Source organism: Macaca nemestrina, chromosome 8 (genome assembly GCF_043159975.1).
Source record: "Macaca nemestrina isolate mMacNem1 chromosome 8, mMacNem.hap1, whole genome shotgun sequence".
NCBI lineage: Eukaryota > Metazoa > Chordata > Mammalia > Primates > Cercopithecidae > Macaca > Macaca nemestrina.
Window position 1 is genome coordinate 150,563,794 of NC_092132.1, and position 26,415 is coordinate 150,590,208.

At 39.5% G+C, this 26,415-nt stretch overlaps 1 protein-coding gene across 2 annotated transcripts in view; it reads left to right on the forward strand.

The window, feature by feature from the left end:
• The window catches only part of LOC139355625 (CUB and Sushi multiple domains 1), a 2,038,620-nt gene that overhangs the window by 1,413,285 nt on the left and 598,920 nt on the right, over positions 1-26,415 (forward strand). For both annotated transcript variants that reach the window (XM_071067488.1, XM_071067489.1), the window contains exon 10: positions 8,516-8,637. In XM_071067488.1, the coding sequence (XP_070923589.1) occupies positions 8,516-8,637 (122 nt within the window). The remainder of the gene's footprint in view (positions 1-8,515; positions 8,638-26,415) is intronic.

The following is a 26,415-nucleotide window of genomic DNA, read 5'->3' on the forward strand; positions in this document are numbered from 1 at the left end:
AGCCGTCTATCCGAGGCACCTGAGGCTTCCTCTATGACACTCCCCAAACCTGGCAGCTCTGACCCACTACCCAGTTCCAAAGCTGTGCCCACGTTTGCTTCAGCAACACCTCATGCCCAAGCACTTGACTCTGTGAGTAAAAATTCCAGCAGAGAAGCAGATCCACTAGGATGGAGACCAAAGTATGGGCTTATATCAGGGAGCTGGCTCACACGGTTGGTAGGGCTGGCATTATATCTGAATTCTGAAAGACCGGCTGTTAGGAAGGAAAGATAGGGATCAGGCCAGGCTCCCCGGGAAGAGGTCAAAGCTGCTGACCACAGGCAGGGGTCTCTCTGTAAGGGGAATTCTAAGCCCTCTTTAAAGACTTCCCAAATGATTATGTAAAGGCCACACAAAATAATCTCCTTAACTTAGAGTCAATTGATAAGGGACATTATTTATGCCTCCAAAATCCCTTCACAGGAGCACCTAAGTTAGTGCTGGATTGAATAACTGGGAAAAGTATGTGTTTATTTCCCAAACTATGTATGTGACTTTGAAATATTTAGTAGCTAGACTAAAAAGGTACAGAGAAACAGGTGAATTGAATTGTAATAACATTTTATTTAACCCAAAAACTACCAAATAGTATCACATTAACGTATAGTTAATACAAATGTGATAATGAGATGTTTTACATATTTTCTTTTTTTCATACTGTGTTTTGGAATTCCAGTGTGCATTTTATACCTAGAGCATAGCTCGTCTCAGACCGGCTGCATTTCAGGTGCCCAGTAGCCACGTGTGGTTAGCAGCTGCCACATGTGACAGCACAAGTTTAGACATTTACAGGGGTGATTTTCTTCCTCACTATGAAGAGCCATGAACACCCTTGTAGTTGTGAAGAGGAGAAATGAGCCCAGTGAGTTGTGCCCCCCTTCCTGGCTGGCATCCCTCTGTAGAACACCCTTCAATTAAAATCCGTAAGTTCCTCAGGCTGACAACTTTTAGGAACCCTGAGTATGTCACCATTCCCTCTTTTAAGTAGCGTCTCAATTTGCTTCCAATAATGGATTCATCCATTAGAGAAGAGCTGAAAAACATTTATAAAAGTGGAGCTTTTATAACTATTTCTATAAAAAGATAACGTCAGATATCTAAAGTGTCCAGGAAAACGGACAAATGCTACCTGAAACAGACTACGGGGAATCGTTCTTTGCTATCGATAGGTTCTGTACATCAGGGACCATTTTCCAAGTTCATTTGTCACTCTGCCATTACCACAAAAAATAGTATCTAAAAAGACAGCATTGGCCCAGCACGGTGGCTCACGCCTGTAATCCCAGCACTTTGGGAGGCCAAGGTGGGCAGATCACCTGAGGTCAGGAGTTCAAGACCAAGCTGACCAACATAGTGAAACTCCGTCTTTACTAAAAATACAAAAATTAGCTGGACATGCTGGTGCACGCCTGTAATCCCAGCTACTGGGGAGGCTGAGGCAGGGGAATCACTTGAACCTGGAAGGTGGAGGTTGCAGTAAGCAGAGATCGTGCCACTGTACCCCAGCCTGGGTGACAAGAGCAAAACTTCATCTCAAAAAAAAAAAAAAAGACAGCATCATAGTTTTGAATTTTCCTAATTCATCCTCTAAAGGTGGCCTAATAATGATCGTTTCTGCCACGTATTCTCCACTCAACCATCTATCAAATACAATAAAATGCCCCTGATCCGAACATCATGCCCATTCTGAGCATAAATCTATTCCAGCGAGGTGCGTCCAGGAAGGACTGACTCTCAAGGTTCCTATTTTCATGAAGGGTCTGTAACTCTGAAGGAATGATCATGCCTCCTCGGGAGCAGGAATATCTGATGGAAGCATTTGATACATTGCAATGAGTCAGAAGTGATCCTTCCATCTGGCGGCTGGTGTGGTTAACCAATGCTTACATTAGCTAATTAGCTCTGAGAACCGGGGCAACATTACCTTTTCTTCCTGTTACCAAACAGATGAACGGTTGTCATAGCTCAGTAATTATACAAGTGATTTTGTTTGAAATTACGCTTACTTCATTTAGGAATATGAAAACAACCATTATGATTTTTTTTGCAGGGTAAAACATTATGAGCTGTTTAAAACTGTGTGAGTATCTTTAACTGGCAGTAGATTTTTAAAATAAGCAAACAAAATGGAGAGGAGAGTATATCGTTGTATTTTTTTTAAGTGAAATGATCAGGCTGGTACTTCATTCCATCAGTCTTCAGGGGCAATTTATGTAGAGAACTTCCTTCAATGCTAATGCTCTTTGATCTGTAGAGTTAATGTTTTGAGTTGCTCCCTGAGATGAAAAGCCCTCTAAGAAAAATAAAGTATTATTGGCAGTTGTAACTGTGGTTTCATGGAAGCTAATTGGAGCCAGCCAGAGCCAGAGAAAAAGTTATTATTGCCTTGGAATTTCAGATTAGGTTAGCTAAAAATTATTCTTAATTTATGAACTCATCATTTACCAAAAACTTTTACAAGTTTTTCTTTTCTTTTCCATCTGTGTTTTCTGTCCATGTAGAAATGACCTTTTAAAGAGTAATAAGATCATTTACCTCAAAAGATGACTCTTCATTCTACCAGGTTACAGATTCAGTGTCTGTGTCAGGATAATATTTTGTGTATTTGATCAGGTAGCCACTATCTCAGAGATTTAGAGAGACAAACACAAGGTTAACTTTTTAATTCCCATGAATTTTGAGAAATTTCTGTTGTTGTTTCCTGACTCCTGAAGCTTTGTACTTTTTACCTGAAGGTCACCTGGGAGAAAATATATTTTTCTTCTTATTATTTTTACTAAGTTATTGGCAATAATATAGTTTTGTATCTTATACTACTCTCATACTGTATTGACATAAAATAACCTGAAAGCTAACCTTCAGTTAGCTTTTTACATTCCAGAGCAGGCCAGGGATGTCTCTCTCTTAGGATTCTTGCGCTTGGTTTCCCCTCTCTGGAGTATCCCCCTCCCTCCAGGTATCCGTGTGACTGTCCATTTGTGCCTTTCATCAAATGCCATCTGAGCCCACGTCCTTCCATAACCACTTCTTACAGAGCAGGCCTTTTCCCTCGCTTTACAAATCTTTTATCTGCCTTTCTTCAAAGCTATTTTCTCCTTCTGACATTGTATGTGTGTGTGTTTGTTAATTTCCTGCTGAAGGCAAGAAACAATTTTGTTCTCTCTCCACCCTACCCTCAATGTTCAACTCATAATGAGCACTGCATGTACACTTTTTTTTCTTATTTTTTTTTTTTCCTTTTTGAGACAGAGTCTCCCTCTGTCAACCCAGGCTGTAGTATAGTAGTGCTGTATTGACTCACTGCAACTTCTGCCTCCCAGGCTCAAGCGATTCTTCTGCTTCAGCCTCCCGAGTAGCTGGGATTACAGTCACCTGCCACCATGCTCAGCTAATTTTTGTATGTTTAGTAGAGACGAGGTTTTACCATGTTGGCCAGGCTGGTCTCAAACTCCCGACCTCAGGTGATCCACCTGCCTCAGCCTCCCAAAGTGCTGGGATTACAGGCGTGAGCCACTGTGCCCGGCCATGCTATGACATGTCAGGCCATATAGTAAATGCTTTATTGTCTTTTATTCAATCCTCAGAGCAATCATAAGTGGAGTTATGATTATTCTAATTAAATAAACTGAGTGGCTTAAAATTACATAAGTTAAGATGAGACAGCTACCAACTACCTAAGCCAGGCCTGGAACCGGGTGTGGTGAAGGAAAGGAAGCTTTTAGCCTCTGTGATGTATTAACTTCATTATGGTTGAAAATGTGGACATAAAATTTGTGCTGGATAAAAATGTTTTCTCCTAAAAACATATGAGAAATAGACTATCCAATATAATTATGAATTTGCTTTAAAAAAAAAAAAAGCTTCTAACGTGACCCCTGAAATCCCACTAATTTAAATTTAATCAATTAGAATCTTTCTTCTTTCAAGTAATTTGATTGAGTAGTTACTATACAACTGTAAGATTTCCTGGAACTGCATTTAAATAAACAGATAAGTTATTACTTTATATTAAGTAAGATAAATGGCATGAAACAAGCCTATTTTATACTTAATAAATATTCATGGATTAAGTGAATAAATGTCAAAATGGCACGCATTGGCATCCAAAATTGGTTAGTTTTCTTCTCCCTTTCCACTTTCCCTCCTGACATATTATAATTCCAATTTATCATTCTGTGAATTCTACTTTTACTGAGGAGACAGAATAGATGTAAGTGAAGTTTGAGTTTACAGGTTTGGAAAACTGTCAAGTAACATCAGGTGTACATTAGGTCACAGTTATTACCCAAGTACATTTATCAAGCATGTCAGTGAATTTTACTCTCTATTAGATGTTATATTTCCAAGAGGCAAGGCCTTTGCAAGACTAGAAAGAGGCATTCTTCTATAGTTTGTATAAACGTAAGTCTACACATTTCCACTATGGCAGCTTATGGAGAGAGATCTTGTTTTAAAAACTGGCTTGGCACTCATATGTTGTAGTTACTTAATTATGCTGCTTAATCACCTACTTCACTGACTAATTGAATGCCTGTTTAGTGCAGAAGCTAAGGGAAGGACAGGAGTTTCCCTGCCTCCAAGGATGCTGTGAAATTGTCCAGTCCCAGTCAGAACAGCTTCCCTGGGCTGTCTCCTGCGTGAGGAGCTGCCCAATCAGTTCTTTGCATGAAGTGAAAACCCAGCAGAGTCCGTGAGTGAAGAGAGAGGCAGGTGATAAGCCTTCAGATGTCTAGGTTTCTGAGTCAGATCTTATGGCATCATTTCTTGAATTCCCAGAACTTTGGATAAATTCGTATTCAAATAGATCCCCCCAATAGGCGACAAAGCAACATTGATACGGTTTTTAGATAAGATGATGGTAGCCATCTGCTTCTTTTGCAAGGGCCTGCGTGCATTGCTGAGATTTTCTCGACACCCATTATTCTTCCTGCCTTGTAGGCTGCTGCACCCTTGCCTATTTAACTAGAGGATTTCTAAGGGAGGACAGCAGACATCCCTAACAGATCATCCCCAAAGCTCCTTGACACTCCTTCATCGGATCTACTCAGTATGAAGCTCAGCCCTGTGTCATCTCTTCTTTCTCAGCCTGTCCCATTTTCTTCTCTAGCTCTTCTTTTTCTTTTTTCCAAATACCACATTTTTACAAGTTTAACATATGATAGACATGAGAAATCATACCCTTCTGGTGCTTCACAGCAGGCACCTAGGACACAAAACGATGGGCAGGGCCAGCTTTAGGGATCCTTCCATCAGGGAAGCTGATGGAGGGGAAGATGTGGGTGTGCTCAATGGAGGGCTGTGTGCTGGCTCTTCTCTCTCCATGATGAAATTCAGAGAAATTAATGTAATCTTTCCTGGCCCAGGTAATAAGGTGAGCTGCAAGACAGCTAGAGGACAACAGACACTCTGTTCACCACCGTGTGGACATCAGCTGGTGGAAATCACAATAGCTCAAGCCACAGGGTGGTTGTTTAATAAGGACTCTACAAATGCATGGTTGAACTTGCAGTCATTCCAGTTAAAAAACTGAGAGTTATTCTGACTAGTAGAAAACCCTAGATGCAAGGAAGCAATAACTAAATAAATCATAATGAGCCAGATAAGGGGTGCATCATCAGATGGTAAAGAAGCAGATGATTAGGTTGGAATAGATTTAGAAAGGCAAACACTGAGAAAGGAGCACAAGCTTTCAACAATGTGCTAAGGAGGAGGGTTAGAATTACATCATTACAGTTAGGTTGTGTGACTTAAGGCTGTTACACCTATTCAGAAGCTACGCTAATATTTATTGAGGAAACTATCAGATTCTATAAATTGTTCTAATTGGTGAAGTTAGACAGATGAACAAACCAGACACAAATCTCTGGCCTGAATATTCCCAATATTCATTTCGGATGACCATTTTGATGGCTTCATACAAAAAAATGCAAAAAATAAATAATTTGTTATTAAAATATGTTGCAAAGATGGAGAGAGATTTCTAAATTTAAAAAGAAACATTATGGGTTCATTTGCAAGCTTTTGGTAAAGAATGTCTGTGAAGGAACTGGGCCCATGACTCGCTTTATGTGAAACTCCGTACTTCAGAGGCCTGAAAATGTGGTGGAGGAATGGTTTCCTCTGCATATTTTACTAAAAGTTACTTCACAGATCAAACGTAATGCATGAGATGCATTTCATGAGATGCTGGTAGCCAATTTTCATAAGCCAAGTGAGGGACCATCTTCACAGCAGGCACCTAGGACACAAAGCCATGGGCAGGAACAGCTTTAGGGATCCTTCCAGCAGGGAACATCTGGGTCAACGCGGGGCTGAGCCTACCTTGTCAGTAGGATTGTAACAAATGACCTTCCCCCTGCAAATGTTTTTCAGATGTACTTTCTAAGAGCTTGAAATGCAGACTGACCATGCCAATATGCTTACATTGATTCACAATTAAATCAACAAGTATTGATGAACGCTACATGATGTTTAGAATAGCTGTGAATTTAAGTGTTACAAAGTAGGAAAATGCAACATAAAGGTATTACAACTCAGATTTTATTGATTATCACCTTTTTCAAAGGTTTTCTAGCTGGATAATGCTAATATTAGAGGGCTTTAAGATTTCACATCTAAAGTTTATGATCCTCTCTGAGAATAGCTCATTAAAAACAGACTCATTAGAGAGTGATATCTTAGCATACAGGAGGGGTCCATGTTTTCATTCAGTCTTTTGTCCAGTGTCCAACGACACACCTACTGAGTTTTGAAAACCCAGTTATGTTTTACCCATGTTTGTTTTTCATTTGGACAGTAAATGCCAGTATTTTAAAAGTTAATTTTTTTATTTTTATTTATTAATTTTTTGTTTTAATAGAGACAGGGTTTCACCATGTTAGCCAGGATGGTCTCGATCTCCTGACTTCATGATCTGCCCGCCTTGGCCTCCCAAAGGGCTGGGATTACAGGCGTGAACCACCACGCCTGACAAAAGTTAATTTTAACACACTTATCAATGTAGACTAGGTCAATTTTTAGCCAGTTATTTCCATGGTAAGTAGAAAGCAATGGAACAGTTATCTCAAATCATCTCGTCCCATTTTCACATGTCTGGGACTACAGCATTGTATGCAGTGCTGAGGAGGGACAGGTAAATGCAAAAGGAGGACTGTTCCTAAGCTCAGGGAGTGCATAACCTTTTAGGAGACTGAGATCTCAGATGAATAGTCACAGTAGATTAAAGATTAAAGAAGTATTATGAGGAACAGGCATGATTTGTCTTATTATTATTACACTGACATTCATAAAAGAGAGAAATGTCTGGTTCTGGAGGCCCTTTGGAAAACCTGTGTTCAATGGTTGATTCTTTTTCCCCCACAAAGTAGCCCTTGTTAAGTCACAAGTGCTGTTCTGCTGAGTTTTGTAGCGGAGGCTCCTAGAAGAATAACTGACTTGAAGACAGGATTAAACTCAAGGAATGAAAAAATGAAGGATGGGCTATGATGAGGATTAATCCTTCCTATGAAACATTTTTTTCAGTTTGTGTCATAGGATGTCTTAGGAAAATGAAGCAGAAGCTCGCTTACATTAATTTCTTCTTGTGAAATTAGTTTCTCCTGCTCCTTTCTGAAACCCAGTTTAAATTATTAACGTTAAAACCAGAGTCTATGCTGACATTATATTTCTAAACTATGTCTATTGATTTGAAAAAAAAAACTCCTTTCATAAAGTGGAGGCCAATTAAATTATTTTTATATTCCAGACTAAGTTCTATATATTGAATTATGCAATTTCTATGCTTCACTCAGTCTTTCATTTCAACTTTAAGATTTTTTTTTAATTTTTAAAGTCACCATTCATATTTTCTTTTTTTAAACTGTCAATAATGTTTTAAGTTCCTATTTGCATTGTGTGGTAAATAAATTGTTATAGTTTGTTGTAGACTAGAATCTAAAGGTCGAAAGTAACTTTGGAGATCATCTGCTCCAAAATCCTTTTTTAAAGTTGAAAAGGCACCGTTTATTGGAGGTCACACAGTGTAAGAGGTAGCTGAGATGGTAACTCTGGTTGAATTCCACTCCACGGTGCCTTTCCCTCTGTCTTACTGCAGTCACCCACCATTAGGTGTGTATGGAGACTCTCTGAACAACGAGACGTACATGAGGACTCTCTCCGAGTCACAATGGGATTTGAAATGGGCTACTTTGGTATTGACATTACCCATGGTGCTATCATCTGTTAGATCCTTTGGTGAGTGGAAAGGCCTTTGGAAAACATAAAGTGCCCCAGCATAACACTGCAGATACCAAACAAAAATACTGCCGGCCCAGCAGTCCACTTGCTGATTGGAGTCCATGCCCCAGTTGGAGTCCATGCACCATGTTTTTACTGTGATTAGATAATAGCTAACTTGAAATTTCCCATAAATGTTATGTCTTTACCAAACTGACAAAATGTTCTAGAAGATAACCTCATTTCTATGTGTTTCCAGCTAGAACATGTGGATCCAATCTGCGTGGGCCCAGCGGTGTCATCACCTCCCCTAATTACCCGGTTCAGTATGAAGATAACGCACACTGCGTGTGGGTCATCACCACTGCCGACCCGGACAAGGTAAGGCTCCACCTCCAACCCCTGTGGCTAATGCACACCACCCTCTGATAGGATCTGCTGTTGAAGCAAACAGCCCAGCAAAGGCCCTCCGTCCTTACTCTTTACTGTTTGAATTTAAAAGTTCCGGCTGCATCCTGTGTCTAGATGCCACATTCGTTGCAGAGCAGCCTGAGATTCAGATACAAAGTGAGTATTCTCAGTGTGGTACCATTTAGTGATTCTAGAGATGAAGTCTGTGTGCCTCCTTTATGTATCATAGCGCTTTCTCTTATGTCTTTTTCAACTCAAGTCTCATCCACTATATCACAAGCTTTCTTAAATACCCCAGTATTTTTGCATAGTATGACTAAGTGTTGGAAATGCTCCTACTATACTCAGACGCAAAAATACTGTCTTTTGGCCGAGCTCGGTGGCTCAAGCCAGTAATCCCAGCACTTTGGGAGGCCAAGGTGAGTGGATCACTTGAGGTCAGGAGTTCTAAAACCAGTCTGGCCAACATGGTGGAACCCCGTCTCTACTAAAAAATACAAACAAAAATTAGCTGGGCTTGGTGGAAGGCATCTGTCATCCCAGGTACTGGGAGGCTGAGGCAAGGGAATCGCTTGAACCCAGGAAACAGAGCTTGAAGTGGGCCAAGCTTGCGCCACTGCATTCCAGCCTGGGCAACAGAGCAAGACTCCATATCAAAAAAAAAAAAAAAAAAAAGATACAAAACAATACTCTCTTTTGAATCATTTTCTACAGTTCATGTGTTTCTTCTCATAAACTATATACATTTTTAAAGAATTAAACATCTGAGCGTGTTTTCCTATTTCTTATCTTGAATACTTTGTGTAAAATATATATTTCCTCCAGGGTAGTAAAAGAGGACAATACTATGTTATTTCTCTATAAGTTTGTGTACATAGTTTGCAATTACATTACTACATTTTAAATCTTAGGATAGAAATTGTAATCACAATCACGTTTCATTGGCTATCAAATGAATTTTTTTAACTTCTTTTAAGTTCACTATAGATGCTTGCCAGTAGGAAGAAAAAATAAGGTAGACATCTTCATATTGACTTGACTTAAAAAAAAAAAACTGTCAGAAAACTATTATAGGTATGGATTTCACTTAAATTATGTGATATTAAAATAATTATATTTATAGTAATATTGAATTTACTGAACCCCACTATTTACCAATTATTGAGTTATTACCAACAGTTCTGTGTCTAAATGATTGTCTCTTCATTTTTACATTTTATTAAAATATCCATCTTATTTGTATAGCTTCCTCTCAAAGCTGTTGAGTTCCCAGTTCTAAAAGAGAAGTGTTCTGATTTTAGATTCAGTAGCGTGTTCATCACACATGCCTTTTGGTTTTGGTTGGCTTATTTTAGTTCTCAAACCTCAGTTATTATTTATGTAAAAATTCAAGCTTTAGTGAGCAGAGCTGGGTAAACTCCAGGGTGCTGCAGGCCTTCGGAAACACTGAGGAATTTCTGGGCTGAGCTGGGTAAACTCCAGGGTGCTGCAGGCCTTCGGAAACACTGAGGAATTTCTGGGCTGAGCTGGGTAAACTCCAGGGTGCTGCAGGCTTTCGGAAACACTGAGGAATTTCTAGGCTGTCTTTGCTGTGACAGAAGCTTCCGAGTTTGCCTCTGGTATTTCTCAGGATGCTAGAGCTGTGTGGTACCCTGGGCATCAACTATAGTGCTACATGCCTTGTTTTCTCTATACGCTACTCAACGGTTTAGTTATTCCATTTTTTACCAAGAACCTACTATTTTTCAGTACTTGCAATCATCACTTTAGAAACCAGCTCTACCACTCAGCAGTTGCATGAATTTGGGCAAGAGATATAGTAATAGCATTTACCTTAGAGAGTAGTTGTGAAAAATAAATCAATCCACATGTTGCACAAGTAAATGCAGTATCATTATTATAAGCTGCTAATACTGGTACTGCAACATAAACAAGCATAAGATAAATAGAAAAAAACACTTAACAATTCATTAACTATTTACTAAGCCATCTCATTCATTTGTCTAACAAAACGGAGAGTTATATTTCAATCTGAATTAAAATTATATACTATATGACTAGTGTATTGATAATTATGTTTACTAATTTCTGCCTTTACATACTTGTAAATAATTAGAATATTCTGTTTGGTCTCCAGAAAGCGAAATCATACAACATTGAGAATTTAGAAAAGTTCTGAAAGTTAGATAGTAGAACTTTCCCAAGTAGAAGTAATAGTAGTACAGAAATAGTAGAACAATTGAGTTTGTTTGGGGGGTATATTAGGTGTTGATTTGAATTAAGAGTACATAGATGACATGCATATCCATAGGGACTCAAATAAAAGCAAATATTTTGTGTTAGAGGGATTGAGATGTGATCGAGACCAGAACTATCTGATGGGGACATTTTTAAAATACAGAATTATGTTACTTCTGCAATTTGAGAGGCAGAAGGAACTCTTCTTGGATTTTTTTTTTTAAAGAAAATATAGCTAAAAGCAATTAATTAGATCAAATCAAGGGAATAGTTTAGTTAACCTGTATATGTTCCAGGTGGTTTTATAAGAATTGCATGAATCTATCACAAATTTTAAAAGTGTTTGAAAGTGGAGATTACATAAAATTAGAAACACAGCAATGAGTGGCTCTCCAGAAAGCTCCCTGCCTCTGCTGCCTGTGATGAGGCTGCACCAAGCCCCTCTCCTGCCCACCGCCCTGCTCTTAGCCCACTTCACAGTGGCAGAGCCTCAGCCCTGCCTCAACGACTCCCGGAGTCTCCTGCTTTCCGCCCCAGGCTCTGCACTCAGAGTTTGCAAAGCCTGCAGGAGTCCTCTCCTCCTGACACAGCCTCACCTGGACTGAGAGGGGGCTCCCACCGCCCTTCCTGGCTGGAGGAGTGATCAAATGCGCCCCTCTAATGCGTCAGGCAGAAAACTCTTGAGATGAATTTTCACAGCTCTGCAGCCATCCCTAGCAAGACGGAGCCAAATGCCTGCAGGGACACTGACTCAGTATCCCACTCACGGGTGGGATTTCTTTCCATCCCCTTCTTTCGCTTCTCTTGAAGTCAAATGCATGGGCTGCCATCTAGCAAGGCTGGGCTTTAGGGGGATCCACGAGGAGACGAACTTGAACACGCAGTAACATCACTTCTTCCTGTAGCCCTTTCGGTGGAGAGGAAGGAAGTACACCCTAACAGCTTTTGAGAAAAATTGGCTAGCCAAAAGTAGAAAGCTGAAACTGGATCCTTTCCTTACTCCTTATACGAAAATTAATTCAAGATGGATTAGAGACTTAAATGTTAGACCTAACACCATAAAAACCCTAGAAGAAAACCTAGGTAGTACCATTCAGGACATAGGCATGGGCAAAGACTTCATGTCTAAAACACCAAAAGCAACGGCAACAAAAGCCAAAATTGACAAATGGGATCTAATTAAACTAAAGAGCTTCTGCACAGCAAAAGAAACTACCATCAGAGTGAACAGGCAACCTACAGAATGGGAGAAAATTTTTGCAATCTACTCATCTGACAAAGGGCTAATATCCAGAACCTACAAAGAACTCAAACAAATTTACAAGAAAGAAACAAACAACCCCATCAAAAAGTGGGCAAAAGATATGAACAGACAGTTCTCAAAAGAAGATATTCGTACAGCCAACAGACACATGAAAAAATGCTCATCATCACTGGCCATCAGAGAAATGCAAATCAAAACCATAATGAGATAGCATCTCACACCAGTTAGAATGGCAATTATTAAAAAGTCAGGAAACAACAGGTGCTGGAGAGGATGTGGAGAAATAGGAACACTTTTACACTGTTGGTGGGATTGTAAACTAGTTCAACCATTATGGAAAACAGTATGGCGATTCCTCAAGGATCTAGAACTAGAAGTACCTTATGACCCAGCCATCCCATTACTGGGTATATACCCAAAGGATTATAAATCATGCTGCTCTAAAGACACATGCACACGTATGTTTATTGTGGCACTATTCACAATAGCAAAGACTTGGAATCAACCCAAATGTCCATCAGTGACAGACTGGATGAAGAAAATGTGGCACATATACACCATGGAATACTATGCAGCCATAAAAAAGGATGAGTTTGTGTCCTTTGTAGGGACATGGATGCAGCTGGAAACCATCATTCTCAGCAAACTATCACAAGAACAGAAAACCAAACACTCATAGGTGGGAACTGAACAATGAGATCACTTGGACTCGGGAAGGGGAACATCACACACCGGGGCCTATCATGGGGAGGGGGGATGGGGGAGGGATTGCATTGGGAGTTATACCTGATGTAAATGACGAGTTGATGGGTGCTGACGAGTTGATGGGTGCAGCACAGCAACATGGCACAAGTATACATGTGTAACAAACCTGCACGTTATGCACATGTACCCTAGAACGTAAAGTATAATAATAATAATAATAATAATAATAATAAAAGAAAGAGACATGAGAGGCAGAGTTTGGAATCTAATACAGTACTTCAGATGAAAGATGGTAAGGTCTGAAACAGAGCAGATGCCATGGAATGGTGCAGGGAAATCACCCCAGACTTGTCTCAGATGGAGACTCAGCAAGACTGGAGACCTCCCAGCGCAGGGAGGGAGGAACACGGGACCCCGGGGCATGGGGAGGAGGAACACGGGACCCCGAGCATGGGGAGGAGGAACACGGGACCCCGGGGCATGGGGAGGAGGAACACGGGACCCCGAGCATGGGGAGGAGGAACACGGGACCCCGAGCATGGGGAGGAGGAACACGGGACCCCGGGGCGTGGGGAGGAGGAACACGGGACCCCGAGCATGGGGAGGAGGAACACGGGACCCCGGGGCATGCGGAGGAGGAACACGGGACCCCGGGGCATGGGGAGGGAGGAACATCGTATTCTCTCGGACCTTACACCCCTGCCGGCTTCCCCCTGCAGCGGCCTCCAGTAGGTGCTGTGGGTGTGGGAAACAGGAGAGAGGCAGATGACACCGTGGGTGAGAGGCAGAGCCTGAGGCAGGTGGGCATTCCTGCTACTTTCACAGAGGAGTCTTGGTAAATCTCTGCTGCCTTGAACAGTTACCAATAATGCCTCTACTGCATTCTCAAAATCTTTCCAGTTCAGAACAGTGTATGTTCTCTATACCTTAACCAGGGAACAGACTTCAGGGACCAATTTCTTTATGTAGGAGAGGTGTGTGGCATTAGGCACAGGGATAGTGAGGTGCTTACTCTCCATCCAAGTCCATGGAATGGGCAGAGGCACAGTTAGAATTCACAGATGTGTTGTTAGCCGAAGAAACCAGACATTAGGATGACAGCATGCAGAAAGCAGACCATAGTCCAAGAAGGCCTTGTTGATGGCGTTGTTTTTCTCTCAAAGTCAATTGGAGGTAAATTTTGCCTCAACTGTAGTGAGAATGATCTTCCACCCGTAAGTGCCATTACAGAGTTTTAAAAGACTGAAGTGTTTTGCCCGGGAGTGGAATACCCACGGTTTCCATGGGAAAACGCTGCCACCAAGCTAAGTCTTCAAGGGAATTGATTAACATCTTTCTGGTACTTTCAAAATTCATTTAAATCCAGATTACACATCAATAATCATAAATATTTTTATTCTGTATGAAAGATGTGCCTATAGCACATTTTAGTTTATATATGATTTTCCTACACATACTAGAATAATTGAAATTCTATCTAAAAAGAAGCTTTGAGTTCCTATTGTTTAAACCTTTTACAACTTGACAGAGGGGAAATCAAGATCCAGGAAAGTGAAACTTCCTGTCATCCCACTGCACTGTGAGAACGCTTTATTAGCTTGCTTGCTTTCCACCATAAATAAATGAAAGAGCAGGTTATTTGCTACCTCAATAGGATATTTTTGGCTGTAAGTAACAGGAGAGCCAACTGAAAACCAAAAGTTTGGGGGTTACCTTATTTTACATAACAAAGGGGCAGAGTCAGGGAGCGTCCAGGTTGTATTCAGTAGCTCTGTGGTATCATTGCAGCTCAGGTGTTTGACATTTTTCCTGCCCCTTTGTTATGTAAAATAAGGTAACCCCCAAACTTTTGGGGTTTACCTTAAACCCCACTCTCCAGAGCGGAGACAAAATCTCCCTTCAGTTCTCAAGACATCTGCAACCATCCGAGGCTTTAGTTCCAGATCGGGTCATATGTAATGAAATGAGGCATGTTTGGCTAGAGATGGAAGACATGCTTCCTAGAATTTGTCTTGCTAACTTCCTTCATATCCCATTGGGTCAAATGCCTGTGGTTCAGTTCCCACACTGCCAAGGAAAGAAATATCTAGAAGCCAGGAAGAGGAGCCGATGGCTAGTGTGTGGCGATCAGTGGTGTCCATCACATCCAGGCAAGCCAGACGCCAAGGAAAGAGGTTGGAATTAACACTAGTATATCTTTTGCGTATGATGTGATTCAAATCACACTGTCTTCCTTTTACTTTAGTTTTATGGCTACCATCCATTAAAACTCACGATGTATGTTCTTTCATTTTTTTAAAGTGGACTTTTAAACTTGTCCAAAACATAAAATGACCAATAATGAATTTAGGCAGCTTAGGTTTATACAGTTCTCTTCTCTCCTTTTAGAAGTTTATTTTTTCTCTCTCATCTTTGTGCACACTTACACAGACATTGTATATATTTTCTTGATTGTGAGGAGTTAACAACTAACACATTAAATTTCAGTTATTTTGTGTTATATTGCTTCAGAAATTATTTGCCCTTTGTCATTTATCTCGGAGAAATGTTCAGAGAAGAAACAAGGTATTCCACATTGACATAACCGCACAACCAATACTCTTAGCAGAGCACCACTTAGACACCTGAAGGCATCTCAATTAAGCAGAATTACCATCCAAATTAAGCAGCAGCCATTGCCATTAAGTATAATTAGGCTTAATTTGATTCCTTGGGAGACATTCCAAGTAAGTGGGTTTCTCAATTAAGTGCACGTTGATGAAAGCGTATTACGTATTGAACATGAGAGAAAAGAACACTTACATAAAAGTTTCCAGGCAATGACTTCTTGCCAGAAGCATTGATGGAGCATTTTGGATAGGAAGAATTTGCACACTTCGGTTTGTATGTTTGACCTGGTCTGCAAACTTTAAGAAACAAGATAGGACAGAAAACTAAAGTCAGTTTCCAACGCCAATTATCTATTAGTCAATACATTCTTCTCTTTTTTTGAAACATTTAATCCTCTCTGATTCATACTCTTTCCTAGTCTTATTTCGACTTCGACTGTTGTATAACCAAGTGCCTTGGGTCAGTTTATCGCAAGTATTTATGTAAAACTCCTCATACAAAATAATTAATGGTGGAAGCTTAGCATCTCTCCTAGTAATGCACATGACATGGTATCGTGCTATATCATGTCAAAAGGAACATGAAATATCTGTCATTAGAAAATCTAAAACTATTAGAGGAAACTAGCATCTTCTACACAGGAAATTATAAAATGAAAGGTCTCTCAAGAAGATTCCTTTAGTGGAGAAGCAGATTTTTAAACAATTGGAACGACTCATTCCAGGGTATTGTGGTAGAAAGTCAATGCAAAGTAATATAGTAATGTGATATTTCTAAATATGTTTTATTGTAGACACATTTGACAATCCAGCTATTTTCAGAACTCTTGATGAGTCCTGCAATCAGAATTCTTGAGAGAGTAATATATATTGTGAGATTTGTGTTATAGTAATTAAGATAAAATTCTCTCAAAAGTTTATCCCTGGGGTCTTCATTGGAAAGCTTAAATATGTCATGGAAGACCTGCCTTCTACTGACTGATTTTATAAAGTTTATCCCCAGGGTCTTCATTGGAAAGATTGAATATATCGTGGGAGACCTGCCTGCTACTAACTTCTTTTATGTATAAATGTATGCATGCATGCATATAATATATATATACATGCATAGATAAACACACCTGTATATACACACATACGCAATATATCAGCTGGAATGAGAGGTGTGTGTTTGAAGTTCAAAATTTCTGTTATATAGCTCTCAAATACATATATAGATAAATACATAGGTATATATGCACACATTTTAAATACATTCTGTGGTGACATAATTTCAGCTACTGATTCTAATTTGAGCTTCTTGTTGAATACTTCTGTTGCTATTAAAGCTCATTAAAATCTTTGAAGATTTAAAAAATCTCAAAACATTAGTGCATCTTATTGGTTTGTTCCTTGTTTCGTTTTCCTTTTTTTCCAGCTTTATTGGTGTATAATTGACAAATAAAAACTGTATAGACTCAAGGTGTAGTATGCATGCACAATAAAATATTACTCAGCTATAAAAAGGAAATCCTGCCATTGACAACAGCACACATGTATCTGACAGGTGTTCTGCTGAGTAAAGAACCTTCGATTAGGGAAATAAATACTCAAACATCCAGAACATTGTTTTATTGGGCAAGTGAATATCAGTAGTATATAACCCTCAAAAACACTTTCATAGGAATTTTCAAGTATTTCATTATAAGTTTATGTTTTATTATATATTTATAATGGAAATTATAAAATTATTTTAAAATATATTAAGTAAATCAATACTCAGAAACACATGTAATTCTAATAGTCGCTTCTGTCAGTGTCCACTTTTCTAAGGCATCAGATGAGTTCCCACAAATGCCAGATGCCTGCACAGTCATTGATGGGTTTCCATCTCTGGCGTCCATGGCGGACCCGTCCTAAACATTGAGCACTCATGATGTGTGGGAGGAAGAAGGAGAGTGATGAGGCACATTGATGAGGATAAGGAGTCCTACTCTATGAGGAGAAGGCAGGATCACTTAATACAGCAAAAAGTGACAGATACACAGAGGATGTTTAAGAAGGGCAAGTAGCAGAGGGTGTGAGGGGAGCGGGGGGAGAGATTGCGGGGAAGTGGAGGAAGGGCTTACATTCCAGAAATGGGAGGAGGGGAAATAACCAGTCTTTTTGTACAGGTGCATTGCTTGGGAATATTGCCGGTAAATAAGGCTGGGAATGTGAGCTGATACCAGAGGATAGGTATTATAGGCATTTTCTTTCTTTCCTTCCCTTCTCTTCCCTTCCCTCTCCTCCTCCTTCCCCTTCACTCCCTTCCCCCCTTCTCCTTCCCCCTCCCTCCGTTCCTTCCTTCCTTCCTTCCTTCTTTTGTTCTTTATTTACTTTTTATGTCTTCATGTATATATATATATATTTATTTTTGAAGCTTTTATTTTAGGTTAAGGGATACACTTGCAGGTTTGCTAAATAGGTAAATTTGTGCCATGGTGGTTTGTTGTATAGATTATTTGATTGCCCAGGTGTTAAGCCTAGTGCCCAACAGTTTTTTTTTTTTTTCTGATCCTCTGCCTCCTCCCACCCTGGACCCTCCAGTTGTTCCTAGTGACTGTTGTTTCCCTCTTTGTGTCCATGTATTTTCAGCATTTGGTGCCCACCTAGAAGTGAGAACATGCAGTATATTGTTTTCTGCTCCTGGGCTGATTTGCTAAGGATACTGGCCTCCAGCTTCGTCTATGCTCCTGCAAAGGACAAAACCTCATTCTTTTTGTATGGCTGCATAGTATTCCATGGTATACATGTACCACATTTTCTTTATCCAGTCTACCATCGATCAGCATTTAGCTTGACTTCATGTATTTGCTGTCATGAATAGTGCTGCAATGAACATACACCTGCATGTGTCTTTATGATAGAACAATTTATATTCCTCTGGGTGTGTACCCAGTAATGGGATTGCTGAGTCACATGGAATTTCTGTCTTTACATCTCTGAGGAATCACCACACTGCCTTCCGCAAAGGTTGACCTAATTTGCACTCCCACCAACGGTGTATAAGCGTTCCTTTTTCTCCTCAACCTCGCCAGCATCTGTTAAATTTTGACTTTTTAATAATAGCCATTCCAACTGGTGTGAGATGGTGGTTTTGATTTCCATTTCTCTAATGATCAGTGATGTTGACCTTTTTCTCATATGCTTCTTAGCTGAATGTATATCTTCTTTTGAAAAGTGTCTGTTCATATCTTTGCCCACTTTTTAATGGTTTTTTTTTTTCTTGAAAACCTAAGTTCTTTTTCAATAAACCTTCACATCCTCTATGGACAAGGGAGATGGGGTGGGTTGGGTGTACCGGGACTGAGCACGCTCACAGCACGCCAGGAGGGGCTGGTGGAGGTGCAGGAGGAGTGGTACAGGGGTTGCTAGAGCCAGACCCCTCACTGCATCCTCTTCCTGCCACTGATAGTGTGTGGGATTTAGGGAAGCGAATGGATGGCTGTATATCCTGGGTCCATTTGTATTTCCTTTTGTATTAACTCTATCCACCTTTAAGTTTTGTTGTGATGAATATATAATTGATTTAAAGCACCTAGAATGTTATCTGCCAAGTACTAAGTCCTCCATCTTCTTTTTATTCTTTTTCTCAGCTCTTCCTCCTCCTCATCCTCCTTTTTCCTATCCCCCTCCTCTTCCCTCTCCTCCTCCTGTTCCTTGTCTTCTCCCCACTTTCCTTTCTCCTCTCTTTGTTGTTCTCCTCCACTCCTTCTCCTTCTCTCCTCCATCTTTTCCCTCTCTTTCTTCTCCTCTTCCTTCTTTTTCTGCTTATTTTAAATGACTAGGGTCAGCAAATATAAACAGGGCCCTGTATGACAGGCAAATAGTTTAAGTTTTATTCTCAAAGGAAATGGGTTGTCAGTGTATTATATTGATGAAAGGAATGGCATGAGAATATGTATACATTGGGAAGATTGGTCTGCATCAGGATGGCACAAAACTGGAAGCAGGAAAATCCAGAGCCTTATTGTAACTATGAAAGATGATATGAAACAAAATCAGGATGCTGGCATGACATTTGGGGAGGAAAAAAAATAGATTTGAGAGATGTCTCAGGGATACGTAATTAGTCACAGCAATTTGTGTGTTTCCACTACATCTTTCTTAATGAGCAACTTCTAATATCTAAAATAAAATAAGAAAAATTGCTTTAAACTTAATGCTTGCAAGAAAATCCTGATATGTTTATCAGATCTGTTTTTAGGGAAGGAGCTTTAACTTCTTTTATGATTCAACGGATTTTTTTCAGAACTTGAAGTAACAAATTCGGAGAGATGAAGAAGAGGCATTCATTTGCATTTGAAGTATTTGAAGGTTAAGATAGAAATCTATGTTGTATATATTGGTGTAAGACATTTTGAAATGCAGTCGGAATAGATACGGTTCAGTAGACTTTTTACTTAATGAGGGGATTCACAGATTGGTAGAGAAGCAGAGATTAGACACACCACCCTTTCCCATAACACCGAAGGGAGCCTCACCCTCATTCAATCAGCCCTTTCCCAGTGCAAAGCCACAGTGGCTCTGCCTAACTGCCCTGTTCACTTTTCTCACATGCCACTGGGCAAATGAGGATGCCAGGCCAACTTGCACTGACAGATCCCTTAGTTCATCTTGGCTGTTATCATTAATCTATCTTTCTTTCTTTTCTTTCTCTCTTTTCTTTTTTTGCTAACCTGCACTATAGAGTTAAGTAGAGTCTTTATTTTTTTCCCAACATTTATTTTAAGTTCGGGGTACAGGTGCAGGACGTGCAGGTTTGTGACATAGGTAAATGTGTGCCATGGTGGTCTGCTGCACAGATCTTCCCATCACCTAGGTATTCAGCCCAGCGTTTCTTAGCTATTCATCGTCAATCTTATGGTGTTGATTCATTATTGTGTCCTTGTCAACTCTCCAACATATTTATCTCTGTGTGTCAGCCATTTCATTGTTAATGCCTTCCCCGTTACTGCTGCTTCATAGTTGCAACTTTTTTCATAAACCGAGTTGGGCTTTGGTGACAACTTCCTTCTCACGCCTCTGTCATCACCCTTTTCAAGATCAGTTGTAGTTTTTGTTTGTTTGGTTGGTTGGTTTTTCTGCCGCAGGGGCACGTACATTCTCCTCTTTCTGCTGAATTGATTTTCTTATAACACCCCAATTCTTAACTTTTGGAACTAAATGGATTTATTTTTACCGCCTCCTCTTGGAAGTGAGAAATGAAATAGAAAACAAGGTCCATGCTTTTGATTTGCTTGCAAACAGGAATATTACACACACACACACACACACACACACACACACACACACTACACTGTGGAGCCAGTATTTCTAGGAAGACTAATCCCTCATCAGTGTACAAGGTAAAGCGTTAAAGAGGTAAAGAATGACGTCACAGCTGTAGACAGTAGACCCGCAACTATTTAGCAGGTGTGAGTGAATGAATGTCTAGACTTGTGTAGGAGTTATTTATGGACACTGAGGAAGACAAAAAATTCGGGTAACATCCTAGGAGAAAAGTTTACAGGATTTACTCAGTTTTTTGTTTTGTCTAAATAAAAGTTGCTTAAGTTAGGGAGAAGGAAAAAATTCTAGTATTCAATAGTACAGTAGGAAAATTATAGTTAATGATAATTTATTGTATATTTCAAAATAGCTGTAAGAGAAGAATTTTAATCTTCCAAACACAAAGAAAGATACATGTTTGAAGTGAGTATCCTAGTTGCACTGTTTGATCATTATGCATCATATACACATACCAAAATATCACATGTACCCCCAAAACATATACAACTATAAGTCACATAAAATAAAAGTAGCTTAAAAAGACAGAACTTTAATGATTGTATACCCAGAATATACTCAAAAGAATGAACGTTAGTATTCATGACAAAAAGGTTTAAAAATGTGTTTGTTTGTCTGTTTTTGTTTTTTTTGAGATGGAGTCTAGCTCTGTCACCTAGGCTGGAGTGCAGTGGTATAATCTTGGCTCACTGCAGCCTCTGCCTCCCGAGATCAAGAAATTCTCCTGCTTCAGCCTCCCAAGTAGCTGTGATTACAGGCACCTACAACCCGCGTAGCTAATTTTTGTATTTTTAGTAAAACCAGGGTTTCACTGTGTTGTCCAGGCTGGTCTCGAGCTCCTGACCTTGTGATCCGCCCGCGTCGGCCCCCCAAAGTGCTGGGATTACAAGCATGAGCCACTGTGCCTGGCCAGGTGAAAAAATATTTTTACTTGTTTGTTTTTCTTTTGTTTTCTATGAGTAAGATGTGTATGTTTATATGGTTTAAGATACAGGGAGGTGTAAATACCTATTTTCTTTGGAGCTCAGTAAGTTTTACAGGTCTTAGATGTGGTCATTTTATATATATATATACCTTTTAATATGTTACCTATTTTATGCATTTGGACTTTTTTTTTTTACAATTTTTCTCATTTTTAGTTTTTTTTTTAAGTACAGTAGTAATGATATGAGTAACAAAAACAAAGCAAAACCTTTTATATTCAGCAATTGTTTAAATTACACGCTCTTCGGTAACTCGGAAGGAGTGTGAGAAAAGTCACTAAAATCCCGGTTTGTGCAGAGATGTCACTTTAGAAGGAAGATACTAGAAAATAAGCAAAAAAAATAACCCAACTAAATAAAACATATTCAAATGGTGCCAAATATGTTAGGAGAATGAAACTGGCGGGATAAAAAAATTCTTGAAAATATTTATAAAATGAAGAAAAATTACAACCATGTATAATTTCTCCCTCCCAGATCATGACCTGGCAAAGAATGACATTGCATTCTAAATACTTTTACTTTCTTTTTGACTTCATATTATCTTGTGAACACAGTTCTATGCTGACATAATTCAATTAAAAATAATTGCTAAATGGATTTTTTTTAACTTTTAAGTTCAAGTGAACATGTGCAGTTTTGTTACATCGATAAACTTGTGTCATGGGGGTTTGTTGTACATGTTACTTCATCACCCAGGAATTAAGTCTAGTGCCCATTAGTTGTTTTTCTTGATGCTCTTCCTCCTCCCACCTCCACCCTCTAATAGGCTCCATATTATTATTTTTAACCAATCACTTGTTTAACGTATAAGTCTTTGTGATTTTTTTCATTACTAACTATAATAGTGTCTTTAAATTCCCGGCGGATAAATTTTTTCACAGATCCAGGCTATTTGCCTTCAGAAAAATTTCTAGAAATAAAATTTTACTGAGATAAAAAAATAAGCATATTAAGGGAGGATTTTAAGTGGGGAACTTTTGATTTTGCCAAGTAGGCTAAAATAAATTTGGGATTGCTATGGCTGGCACTCATCTGTGTTCAACCTTAATGTGTGTGTGTGCATACGTATGTCTGTGTGTATGTGCACGTGTGTGTGCATGTGCGTGTGTATGTGCATGTGTTTACGTGTCCTGTTAGTAATAAGATGCAGATGGAGGAAAGGAGGGTTCCCAAGTCTTCCAGATTCTAAACCTCGCTCATCAGTTGATGTTTTGTAGCCTCCATGCCACTAGACTTCCTTTAACAAATATGATACAAATCTCTATTCTACATCATTATTTTAACATCTCACTTTCCGTCTTTCCCCACCTACTACTGTATTATTTATGGTAGATTTTTTTCTTTGTGGGTTGGCTGTTGCTTTCCCTCATATGATTATGTCCATCTGTAAGAATGTACTGAATTTTTACTCTAAACCTGCACAGTGTTTTATGAGATGAGTGGTAGTGATCTGTAAAGTCAGGGCTCCTGTTTCACAAAGTTTCTGATGTAGCGGAGAAGGCAAGCCCTGCAGTGCACACAGGCACACGCAGCTCACAGGAGATGGTCTGCATCCCTCGCCTCACAGAAGCCCCTGGGGATAGCTTCCTCTCTGTGAACGCTAGCCCCTGCCTGCCTGAATGGCCATACATCTCCTCTCCTTCCTCAGTGACTAACTTTATAGATACTACTTTTTTTCTTTTCCTGTTTTTAATTTTAATTGTTAAAATTTTTATAGCGGTTATATGTCCAGTTTTGTCACATGGATACACTACATTGTGGTGGGGTTGTGGCTTCTAGTACGTCCATCACCTGAATAGCAACATGGTACCCAGTGTGCAGGTTTTAAGCCTTGCTCTCCTGCCTCTGTCCTCACTTTCAGAGTGTCCAGTGTCTGTTGTTGCCATCCTTATCTCCATGTATACCCACTGTTTGGTTCCCATTTATAATTGAGAACATGTGGTATTTGACTTTCGATTTCTGGATTATTTTACTTAGGATAATGGCCTTCAGTTCTATCCATGTTGCCGAGAAACGTATTATTTTATTATTTTTATGACTGTGTGGAATCCATGGTGTAAAGATACCACATTTCTTTATCTAATTAACCATCGTTGGACACTTAGGTTGATTCTATGACTTTGCTACTGCGAATACTGCATAATGAACATACGAGTGCAGGTGTCTTTTTCATAGAATGATTTCCTTTCATTTGAGTAGATACCTAGTAGTAGGGTTGCTGAGTGAAGTGGGAGTTCCAGTTTTAGTTCTTTGAGAAACCTCCAAACTGTTTTCCATAGAGGCTTACTAATTTACATTTCTACCAACAGTGTTGCCTTTCTCCACATCCTTGCCAACATTTATTACTGTTTGACATTTTAATAATAGCCATGCTGACTGGTGTGAGATGGCATCTCATTGTGGTTCTCATGTGCATTTCTTTGACGATTAGTGATGGGCATTTTTTCATGTGTGTATACGCTGCCTGCAGTCTTATTGCTGTTATTTAAACCATGAGTGATCACTGTAATTTTCAATGCCCATTGGGGTGCTCTGTGAGTCTTGATTCTAAATGCAATGTGAGGCGTCTGTAACATGGAGGTAAATAGGAACCGGAAGAATCAATCAGTAAATGGTGACGAGATCCTACAAAAGACCCTTTACCCTATGCCATTGTGTTACAGAAGGATAAATAAAATTGCCTTCTCTAGCTAGATAAGGTCAAATCAAGGAGATACATAGCCAAAAAAGTTCTCCTGAAAGGCTGCTAGTGATAATTAGGTTCCACTAATTTATGTCAAAAAGTACCATGAGAGAAATTCATGGTTGCCGTGAAGACAGTAAAAGACAATAGAAATATCTAGGTTTTTGTATCATCCCACCATCTCATTCCCCTTTTTCTCTAGCCTTTCCATTCCTTCTTCCTCTCCCATTCACTTTAAGAGTCATTTATAATGCAGAGGGACTGCCTTTTCCCAAATACATGCTTTCAAGGTCTAGGTTTCTTCTAGGGCACTAATATAGCGTGAGAATAATCAATTTGGAGTTCACAGATCTGAGCTCCCATCTTGACTTTGTCCATTTTGTAGCTATTTCATCTTGGAAAAGACACTGAAATTCTTGACTCTCAATATCCTTATATGCCATGTAACTATGATGATGATAATGATAGGCACCTTCACTAATGGTATCATTTCTGTGTTTCCTAGAGAAACGATGCATGTGGAAATGCTTTTAAGTAATTAACATTACTACTATTAATATTATCCTTCTATTAATATAATTTCTTCTTTGCACCTTGAATTTCTTTGCATCCCATTATTTCAAGGGCTCTTCTTCTGCCGTACAGAGATAAGTTATGTAATCAACTTTGCTGAACCCAGCACCACAAGTTCAAATGGGTCCTGGAATCTCTGGGTGTCTTTTGTAGTGAACAGATCCAGAAAAAAATCAGTTGTCTCTCATTCACCAATTTGCCTCCACACTAAATCCCTTACCCTGGTCACTCATCTTGTTAGGAAATCCAGAAAGCCCACCTTCATTCCGCATGGCTTTCCTCCTCTGTCACCTCCAGCTAAGCAATAATTCCTTCACCTCTTGGATGTCTTTTGGCTTCAACGCCTCTTCCATGCTCACTGTGTCCACTCTGGGGGCCTCTTAGTAGTCTTGCCATGCGTTTTGTTTTAATCCCTGGTAGCTGTTTGTCTGTCCTCACTCTCCATTTTCTAATTTATCTTCCACAATAAACCTGAAATGTACTTTCCAAAAATGTAGATATATGTATAAAATAAAATCAATATGTGATTGTTATTTTAAACATGATATAATACAGGCAAATACAGAGCAAAAAGTGAAGATCTTGAAATGCTTTAATCTCAAGGTAATCAGTGATTGTAATTGTGGGTACCTATTTTTAAGACTTGTGTCTCTGTGTTTGTAAACACAAAAACCCAATTCTTTTCCTTTATCATCTTCCATTTTTCCTCTTCCTTCTCCTTCTCCTTGTTCTTCTTCTTAACGTGTCTTTAAATTTTAGACGATGTTCCACACATTTACAGATTGCTTTGCCACTTTACAATATATTGCATATTTTCCCAGATGCACTTTGTTAATTGTAATGGCTACTTAGTATTTCTTTCCATCAGCTTACTCCTTTAAACCCCTGTTCAGACCATGCCTAGTCTTTGAAATCACAGACAATCATTCCATGGCTATCTTCATATTCACACCAATGGCAATTATTTCCACAGGACTAAGTCTTTAAATTGGAATTATGGTAATGTTGTTGCACATTGGAAATATTGATACTTATTGCCCAAACACATACCACACGGTAAAATAGAGCTCACAAAAGTTCCTGCCACAGGGTACACACACACAGCGTTGATAGCAAAGTTAAAATCAGAGGATGTTATTCTTCAGCATGATATCCTTCGATATTTCTCCATGGTCCTTCACACAGCACCCCCATCTTTCATGACAGATCACCAGACCACCACAGCAGTCTCATTTCTAGGCATGTATCTTTTCATTCCAATTCTGCCGTTATACTGGGCTACTCTGGGACCTCGAATCACGGCGCTGCCCCAGGACACTTTCCTTTTCAGACATCATGAGCAACTACAGGGTGGCAGGTGAACACGGGGTGCTACTGAGG